At 33.4% G+C, this 10,261-nt stretch overlaps 1 protein-coding gene across 2 annotated transcripts; it reads left to right on the top strand.

Annotated features, from left to right (window-relative positions):
- The first annotated feature begins 1,639 nt into the window (after positions 1–1,639).
- On the top strand, positions 1,640–9,111 carry LOC118057185 (polypyrimidine tract-binding protein homolog 2). Of its 2 annotated transcripts, none has more exons than XM_035069685.2 (11): positions 1,640–1,797; positions 2,259–2,476; positions 2,560–2,769; positions 4,030–4,092; positions 4,177–4,250; positions 4,591–4,686; positions 4,910–4,967; positions 7,089–7,193; positions 7,285–7,366; positions 8,047–8,159; positions 8,379–9,111. In XM_035069685.2, the coding sequence occupies exons 2-11, from the start codon at positions 2,291–2,293 to the stop codon at positions 8,733–8,735; spliced, it is 1,344 nt and encodes a 447-aa protein (XP_034925576.1). In that variant the 5' UTR covers positions 1,640–1,797; positions 2,259–2,290; the 3' UTR covers positions 8,736–9,111. The 2 variants fall into 2 exon arrangements, with proteins under 2 accessions (XP_034925576.1, XP_034925577.1); XM_035069686.2 differs by having other exon boundaries at positions 1,644–1,797; positions 2,250–2,476.
- Positions 9,112–10,261: the final 1,150 nt, after the last annotated feature.

Raw genomic sequence — 10,261 nt, 5'->3', positions numbered from 1 at the left:
GTTTTAAAGAAAAAAACTACATAGTTAAATTTTCAACCAGCTCAATATTTTAAAAAATTAGTAAAAGATAATTTTGAAAAAAAATATTAAAAAAAAGAAAAAAAGAAGAAGAAGAAGTTAATTTTGGGTAAAAAAAAAGGAAAAAAAACATGTAAAAAAAAAAAAACAAAAGCAAAAAAAAAAATTGCTACAATAAAAAAAATTGCTATAAAAAAAAAAAAAACAAAGCTACGAATGAATATCCTACATATTTTAGAGTTCTTTAATGTTCCAGCTGGGTTTAAATTATGCTTCAAGGCCCACGTACACTTCAATTGTAGGCCGAGACATTATATTTTTTATCCTACATATTTTAGAGTTCTTTAATGTTCCAGCTGGGTTTAAATTATGCTTCAAGGCCCATGTACACTTCAATTGTAGGCCGAGACATTATATTTTTTAAAAAAACATTAATAATTCGTAGATATATCAATTCATAAAAAAGGTAGAGAGTCAATGATATAACTTTTAGAAATGAATGTGAAATCTTGTTTTTATTATTATTATTATTATTATTTATTTGTTGGTGTTATAAATAATTTTTTTTTAAAATTAATATATATATATATATATATATTAAAAAAACAACTATCGCTACCATCGCTACATTTTTAAATATTCTTTTAATAATTAATATTAAATAATTTTAATTATCTTGGAAATATTTCATAAAATATTAATTTATAAACTTGTAGTGTAACTCATCAAGGGGCAGACAAACTTTCAATTTTGCATATTTAGAGATGTGAATTTGGATGGTATGTTTAAAAACGTAAATCTTAATTAATTTTGAAACAGTCTAGGTGCTTAAAATTTATTAATAGTTAAAAATTAAATTAGTAAATAAGAGAGTTTTTTATTTGATCCTTAAAATAAACTAAACTTTAACTATTTCAATTCCAATTTTAACGAAATTTATAATTCAGTAATAAAATTAGATTGTGTTTGTTTTTTAAATAGCTTTTGTGGTTGTGTTTTGAAAAAAAATATATTTTTTTAAAAAATATGATTATGTGTGGTTAGTTATATTTAGATAAATGTATGGCAAAAATTATGGTTGAGATTTACGTGCAACAAAAAATATATATAAAATGTTTGGTAATTATGTGGGTGCGATTGCTTTTTAAAGTGTTTTTTACTTCAAAATATATTAAAAATATATTTTTATTTTAAAAAAATTATTTTTGATATCAACATATTAAAATGATTTAAAACACTAAAAAAAATATTAATTTAAAGTAAAGAAAAAAAAATAAAAAATTATCAAATGTTTTCAAAAAATGTTTTTGAAATACAAAAATAAATAATATTTTACAAAATTTGGTTAAAAAAACATATAAAAATTACATTTGAAACTTAATTTTTCAATTTTTTAATAGATACTACAATATAAAACATATATTTTATAATTATCAAATATTTTACTGTATATTTTTATACCGCAAACAGAGAAAGAGAACGCACGTTTAATATTTCTAATTCATCTGTGAATGATGAAATGGTAATTTAAACAAATTCTTCGCACGGACATTTTTACCCTACATCAAAATTTATCGTGACTCTCTTACCCTTTTATTCCAATCATATTACTCTTCCAGTGCCTAGTACTCTCAAGTCTCATCTACGGAGCTTAATACCGACCCGTCGGCAGAAATAGAAAAATCATCCGCAAAAGGTTGTGCATCGATTTTTCTCTCTGCGAAACCCTAAATAAAAATAATCGCAAAATCAATAGTTACGCTCTGTGAGTTTTCTGAGGTATTTCACTACTAATATTCTTCAATTTTTTGTTGTTGTTGTTGTTGTAGTTGCTGTTTAGTAATTGCAACAAACTACGCACAATCTTTTAATGAAAAAAAATATACAATCGCGGAATCTCTTTCTTTATTATTGGTCAAATTCCAATTTTGTTAATGTGATTTTGTGTGTTAACTATTTGTTTTATGAATTAAAGTTGCTTTTTTTTTATGGGTTTTTTTCAATTCTGTTTATTCTTCAAGTTTTCACTTAGAAAGGCACTGCCTTTTGTTACAATTTCGTCGAAGTTTTATTTCTTGACATCATTACCTAGTGGAAGATAAAAACTATGTTAATTTCATCTTGGGCATAAATCCCTGTTTTATTATGTACTTTAAAAAAAAAAATGAAAATTGATGTTTTTTATGGAGAATTTCTGTTCTGATATGGGGTTCTGTGTTGCATTTTTGGAGGGAATACAGATTATTGAAGTGTAGTGTCAGTCGGGGGAATAATGTCATCTGTATCGAGTCAGTCGCAATTCCGTCTTACCCAACCGCCATCTAAGGTGTTGCATTTGAGAAACTTGCCATGGGAGTGCACTGAAGAGGAATTGGTTGAGCTTGGGAAGCCGTTTGGTAATGTTGTTAATACCAAGTGTAATGTTGGACCGAATAGAAATCAAGCTTTCATTGAACTTGTGAGTGTAATTGGTTTTCGGTTCTTGTTGGTTCTTGAGAATTTTTTTGTTATTCTTAATATTGTTTGGTGGTGTTCATTTAGGCGGATCTGAATCAAGCTATTGCAATGATATCGTATTATGCATCATCCTCAGAGCCTGCTCAAGTTCGAGGGAAGACAGTTTACTTGCAGTATTCTAATAGGCAAGAAATAGTGAACAACAAAACGACAGCTGATGCTGGCGGAAATGTGTTGTTGATTTCCATTGAAGGGGCAGATGCACGCTTGGTCAGCATTGATGTCTTGCACCTGGTAAGAAAATTGTAGTTAGAAGAGGTAAAAACGTATTCTCCCGAGGATGTTGTCGATTCTGTTCTTAGGTTGTAGTTTGTCATGCTTTGGATAGCTTTTGTTTGACATGAATTGAATGGATCAGCAGGCCCATGTCAAGGGAATATCTTCGATGGCAGCTTAGTGCTTTGGGAGAAAGGCGCATGTGTGTTTGTCTCCTTTCTCCTTTCCTTAACACTGCCTCTTTCCTCCCTACTCTTCCTCCTCAACTTCCTATTGCTACCATAAAAATAGTTTAGGATGCTTCATTTCTTTTCTCCTCTGCTACCCTCTACCTTTAATTTCTGCATGATCTGTGATAAGTTTAGAGGTTTTTTCTTGTTCATGATGCATATTGTTCTGTTGTTTTGTGTATACACAGGGTAAGCCTATATAATTTATTCATGTTTTTTAAAAATCTTCCTTGAAAAATTAGGATTTTGCGTCCAATTTTACGCCAGCTTCATAATGTTGATTAGTTATTTTAGATCCTAATTTTTTATTTATGTTGAATGGTTGGATAAAACCATGACTTCATTTTCTTGGAAAAAGATACATAGGATGTTAAGTTTTTGTTTATGGTGGAGGATAGAAACAACTTTTAATGTCCTTGGATAAAGATTCATAGATTAGATGCAAGCAGTTTTTTGTTGGTGTTCAGAGTAATGTCATGCTGGTATTTATGGAAATGGTATTAATTTGATCCCTTGAATTGCATATTAGTTCTATAATCTGAAGTCGAGAAAGTAATTCATTCTGTGAAACCTTGGCATAAAGTGAAGTGGCCAACAACCATGCAAGCCGGCTTTTCTGATGGGTAGCATTTATGGTTTTCTACACATGTTTGATCTCTTACTGTTCTTGTTATATACTATTGGTTATGGCTGGGCTTTTTTGGGAGGGATATTTCTGAGCTCACAGTAGCACCACCTATAGGATTTCCTAGCTTCGTCTTGGAAGTTTAAAAAATTCTTCAGAGATCTTTAGTCTATGGCATCTATATTTTGAATAATCCTAGTTTTCCACTGAATTGTATTTTTAATTATGATATAAATGTTATGTAAAGTATATGTAGATGACAAAACTGCTGGTTTTACCTGTTTGTACAGTAGTAATTTTTTTTTTTTTTTTTTTTATTATTGTTATTATTGCTTTACAGATATTGGATCTTAGTAGCCTTCTTAGTTCAAAGATTGTTTTTGTGCCAGTCTAGTTCTTAAAAGAAAATTTTCATTGATGCAGGTATTTTCTGCCTTTGGGTTTGTTCATAAGATTACTACCTTTGAGAAGATGGATAGATTCCAGGTCTATATGTTAAAACTTATCCACAAATTATCTTGGCTTTGTTTTGGCTTCCACACAAGTTCATTTTGTGTGTGGTCTTTGTAGGCTTTGGTGCAATTCTCCGATGTGGAAACTGCCTCTTCTGCGAAAAATGCCCTGGATGGAAGAAACATCCCTAGGTGACAGTTGTTTAATTGTTTGACATGTTATTTAGTCTAACTGTTATGGGTGTAGATGAATTAAAAATAAACACTAATTTGCTATACTTTTGACAGACTGTCACCTTTGTGACAACCTATTCAACCTTGTTCAACACAGCTTTAAAAAACCACAGAATTATTTGCCTGAAAACAATGTTTCCACTCAAAAAGATGTCAACTCGGGCCATAAGTGAACGAACATTAAATGCTTCATAAATACACCTGTCCTTTTGATGTGCTTTATAATTGCACAGTATTTGTATTAGTTTTAACTGTCTGTGTTTGATGATCTAGTGACTTCTCTTGTCCTATGTTTCAGTTATCTGCTTCCTGAACATCTTGGGCCCTGTACTCTTAGGATCGCATATTCTGCTCATACAGATTTGAGTGTAAAATTTCAGAGCCATCGGAGCAGGTACTCCCTAGCCCTTTCTTTTTGATATCTTGACAATTGCAGGTATTCTATGTGCAATGTATTTTTGCTTTGGAAATCATGTCTTGCTGGTTGTTACCATGCTGTTTGTGGTGCTGCTTGTCCTCCAAACTAAAATTTCATCTATTTATGTTGTTTGTAGCTTGAACTCCTTGTTGTCATCCTGTTTTCCTGATTTTCTGTTTTTGAACTTTTGTTGATTCAGGGACTACACTAATCCGAACCTTCCTGTTGCACAATCAGCTATAGATGCAAATGGAATGGTAAGATGCTATAAACACACTTCACACTTCAAGAAGTGGCAGTTTGCTAATTCCATATAATGACAAGCCTTATGAATTTTTCTCTTTAAAAGTACCTGTGATTATGCATTTGGTGTATTCACAAGGGTTATAGTGGCTCCATTTCCTTATTTTGCCCCAGCCTCCCATTTGCATACAGTTGTTTTCTTCATTTATGGGCTAATCATATATTGTGCTGCTGTCTTGACATTTATTAACATCACCCTCTACCATATTTTTTTAATTAAATTCATCCTCGTACTCTAGAAAACAAAGAATTTAGTCTCTATATCTACCCCTATCAGTAATAGTGTTACTTTTCTGTTAGTTTGAGAAAGGGAAGCACCTGAAATAAAATATACAACCATGATTAAATTTTTTTTATGTATTTAATAAGGATGGAGAAAAAATGAAGAATGCTATAAAAAGATCTGATAAAAGAAATGACTGCTTGAAAAAAAAAAAAAAGAGACTCCAATTCCCTCATAAACACATCTCTCTCCCATCATCATCGTTATTGTCACTCTTCCTCAAATTGTTGTTACCACCTTAATTCGCTCACATCGCTGATGCAGTCTTGCTGTGCTGTTGGCGTCTAAGGTTAGGTCGACTTCTCTTTGATTGGGCAACTTTTCTTCTTCACTAGCTTGACAAAAGAGAGAAGTGAGGATCAAGGCAAACTGGGGAGAGCAAGATTTGTGGCTCTTAAAGGCCAGTAGGTCCTCTATTGGATGCCCTGTCTTGTTTGCAGCCTGTAAAATCAAAATTCTATGGCGTCATATCTGTGCCTGGATGGGTACTTGTGGTGAAAATGATTTTTGTGTTCAAAGTTTTCTTGGCCAAGTCTCTTTGACCTGGGTATCTTTTCCTTCTGACAAACCTGCCTCCAATCGCCATTACATAACCCTCTCACAATTTTCTTTATTTCTAATTTGATTTTTCTTTGTTTTCTTTGATTTTTTTTTTGGTAAATACTGATGAGGACAACATTTGGGTTTGAGCTTGCAACAACAATATTGTCCACACTATGTAGGACTTCCTACATGGCTTCTTTTTTGCCATGAATAATGTGCCAAAATGTTAACCTGAGATCTTTTTTGGATCTTTGAATTAGAGGAGACAGAATGGGTACATGTATCTTTTATAGTAGAATTTTTTGGTGAATAGTTTCTTGGTGGAGATATGGTAGTTGAACTGTGTTTTTGTGGGGTATTTTGATGGCCTAGATTCTGTGGGAACTACTGGTAGGGATGGCTGTGGTGTGTACGACAGCAGGCGGTTTATTTTGGGCCACGATGGTGGTTATTTAGGTTGGGCTGAGGTGGTACACTGGTAGTTGAGGATCTTCATGTATTTCTATTTACTGAATACCTGTTTTAGTTTCTGTCTTATCAACTTACTAAATTTATCTGATTTAATTTCTTTTAATTGGGTATGTTTTCTTTTCTAAATGTTTAAATTCTTGTTTCTTTATTTTCCTCTTACTAAATATGTATATATTTTTTTGTTATTGCTTATCTTTTGATACCTGCCTTAAAACTAACAGAAAGGTAACACTGTTAATAACCAGGGTCGACTGAGGGACTACATTTCTAACATCCCTTGGGTGGCGTTTGGTTATTGTCTCGAGACAAAAAAGATGGAGACAATGGAGACAAACTTTTTTGGTTGAAGAGGCAGAGACAAAATAAATCTGTCTTTGTGATAATTTTAGAGTGAATTCCTGTATTTTCAAAACAAGAAGAATAAGGAGACATGTCTTATCTACCCCCACTGTCTCCGTCTCTTATATTTCGATACAGTAACCAAACATGACCTTGAGTACAAGGATGAAGCTGATAAAAAAAATGTACGGATCACTTCAAGAAAATGTCAATGAGTCCAAGGATAAAATATACAATTATAAACATCATATGGCCCCATTTTCATTGTAAGATGCTTGTGTGCAACTTTTTCCTTATGCACAGAAGCATATAGTGACAATTAACCATGCCATGGTTTTCAGATATAAATATGTATTTTCAATTCCATGTACTTCTGTTAGCACATGCAGGCATTGTTATCAAAGTTGAAAACTTCAGTTTGATTTTTTTTTCACTGCAGTTCAGCATGGGCCTTGATGGGAAAAAACTAGAACCTGAGAGCAATGTTCTTCTTGCATCAATCGAGAACATGCAGTATGCTGTCACATTGGATGTTTTACACATGGTATAAACACTGCTTATAACAGTTGTGGAAATTCCTAGTTCACCAAGCCTTCCTCAGTGCTGATATTTTTTTTCCTTCAATGCTGTGCTAGGTCTTTTCTTCTTTTGGTCCTGTCCAGAAGATTGCCATGTTTGATAAAAACAGTGGGCTTCAGGCTTTAATTCAATACCCTGGTATTGTTCAAATATCTAAATACTTTTATTATTAGATAGAGTAATTATCAAGACGTCAAAAAGTGTAATTATCACGATGTCCCGAATCTTATTGCTCTTGAAACACTTGTTTATACATGCCTGGGATTTAACAGTTGCATTTCAGAATTTGTTCAGGGAATGTTTCCAACAGCTAACTTTGAGAGTATTTGAGGTTGTGGCCATGTAGTCATAAAGTAGGTTTGAAGTCACAAACTGCAATTTTTAAGGTGGTTTGATCACCTTTCTGTAACATGGCATAAGTTTGTACCACTATTTTTGAAAACCCAATTTCAAAACATTTTTTTTGCAAGGACATAGTCAATAGTAGAGGGAAGACTTGATGAGTTTCCATTGACGAAACTCAGGTGTTGGCCATAATTTTTTCCCCATTAGATGTTTTTACTAAATATGGATGAAGATTATAGGGAAGAATTGGCATTGGACTATCCCTTTGCTTTTTTGCTGGAGTTGGGGGAAACTATCTTAGTATTTTTCTTCCTTTTCTTCTTGATGTTTTTCCAGATTTTGGAATCCAGTATGAGTAATAAGTTAATAATCTTAAATGCTGCCTTAACGAAGTTGACTTGCAGATTTATTGTTACTCTACATGTAATTCTGAAGATACTAAATTGCTGTTCCTATGTTGCCATGGGTTGCAGATGTCCAGACAGCTGTTGTTGCCAAGGAAGCATTGGAAGGACACTGCATCTATGATGGAGGATTTTGCAAGCTTCACCTTTCATACTCACGCCATAATGATCTTAGTATTAAGGTAACCAGCCATGCCTTGGGAATATAATTTCATTTTTGTGCTCGCTATAATAGTGAACGCATTCTTATAAACTCACAGTGCTCTTCTGTCTAATTGTTTTAATCCTTTTGAAAGAACTGGGAGAAAATCTGATTCTAGACATACACGGAGATGTTTCTTTAAGTCTTTAGTTTAAACAGCACAGGCTGTATTATTCAAAACTTGGTACATTGATTACAGGTCAATAATGATAGGAGCAGAGACTACACGATTCCCAACAATGTAATGGTGAACCCCCAGCCTTCAATTCTAGGGCAGCAGCCAGTTGCAACACATGGTCCTCCTTCTCATCTATACACTGGAGCTCAGTTTGCTCCAACTACAGAGCATTCAATGATTCCTCAGCCTTCTTCTGGATGGGCCACTGGCTTTCCACCAGCACCCAATTCCATGCCTGGCCAGATGAATAATAATCCTTACGTGCCACCTGGAACTATGCCACCTCAAATGGGCAATGGAATGATGCAGATGCCTAGCCATGGTGGCCCACCACATACTCATGCAATGCCCCCATACAGACCTTATCATATGCAATAGCAAGTACTCTATTCAGTTCTATTAATCTATTTCACATCCAAGAGTTTGCAGAAGTGGAGCAAGCTATTCTGAGGAGAATACCACTGTTGAAAACCAGTTACTTACCGGAGATCTCAAGCTTTCAAAGCTGAAGTGCCCATAACATTTCTTCACCTTCAGCTATTTTGCAGGCGAGATCGATGTAAACAGCAAGCTCCGGCACCTTTGTTTGGTTCGGTTCAAGGATTGTTGTAAACTGTGGTTGTTGTTTGATTCCATTGTGAAATATTATGACTGCCACAATTTGTTTATTACTGGGAAGTTAATGGGCGCAAGTTGATAGAAATATTTTACTTTCTGTGCCCGCGAATGAGGCTGTATCGTTTGATTTTCTTCACTGGAAGCTTTCTAGCCAGCAAACTAATATGGTGACACTAGGAACTGAAGAGTTTTCCGAGGACATTACCAGCCATTCAATAGGATCTTGAAGAGGAGTGGCTGTGGATTGTGATCTTGCTTTTATTTGCACTTTTCTCTCTCTTTAGCATTCCTTGATTAGCAGTTTGCTAAATACAATTTGGTATTAAACCTGTCCATTTGTGATCCATTTCGCTCTGGTTAGGTGGCCCAATTTAATTTTACACATCTTAGGCATCACATTCAATTTTTATGGGTGGAAAGGGAAGGATTCTTTGTTCGGAATTTGGACAGGAAATGGGAAGGAAATGAATATAATTATTACCATTCTAGGTGGAAGAGAGAATGAAGTGTCAAGTAACTGGTTAAATGAAAGTTGATGTCATGTATAAACCAGCTCCATTATTCTCCATTTAACCTCAATTATAGTAAAATGATAATTTTACCATGTGAATCCAGGGTAAAACAAGAAAGAGTCTACGATATCTATACAATTTTATTTTTTAATAAAATTGAAGGATCACAAACTTCCCTGATATTAAATAATAATCACAACTATCATTCTCATGGATTCATTTGCAATCCCTAACAAACTCAAAAAATTACTTATTCATGGAGTTTGATTAATTTTACACTTGCCAGCTATATTTTTAAAAAATATAGTTTATATATAAACTTTATATACACACTAACACTTAACATCCTTGCTAATAAAAAAAATATTTTTTTAAAATTATATACATGATTACCATTATTTTTTATTTAATGATCAAATAATTATTTTGTGTTAAAAGAACGAAAATGCTACACATACTCTTTTCTTATTTTTTATGTTAAAATTATAAAATTGCCATAACTGCAATATATATTGCTATTTAATTTTGAACTTTTATCAACATGTGATTTTCATTGTGCCAAAGAATTAACTTTTCAGATTGTAGATTGATGGATCTTCAAACAAACATGCAAAGACCAGGTAAAGTCGCAGTCCAGCCAATCTAGAGGTCTTCCATCATCACTTGCCATGACTATGGCCATCAATGCATCAGCTTCCGTGATCCATGACAGTGGATTCCACATAAAACCCACAAACTTGAGAATCTTGCTCTAGTTTTCATAAAACGTGAAAG

Source organism: Populus alba, chromosome 15, assembly GCF_005239225.2.
Source record: "Populus alba chromosome 15, ASM523922v2, whole genome shotgun sequence".
Taxonomy (NCBI): domain Eukaryota; kingdom Viridiplantae; phylum Streptophyta; class Magnoliopsida; order Malpighiales; family Salicaceae; genus Populus; species Populus alba.
Note: the sequence above shows the minus strand (reverse complement) of the source record. Positions and strands in the feature narration are given on the sequence as shown.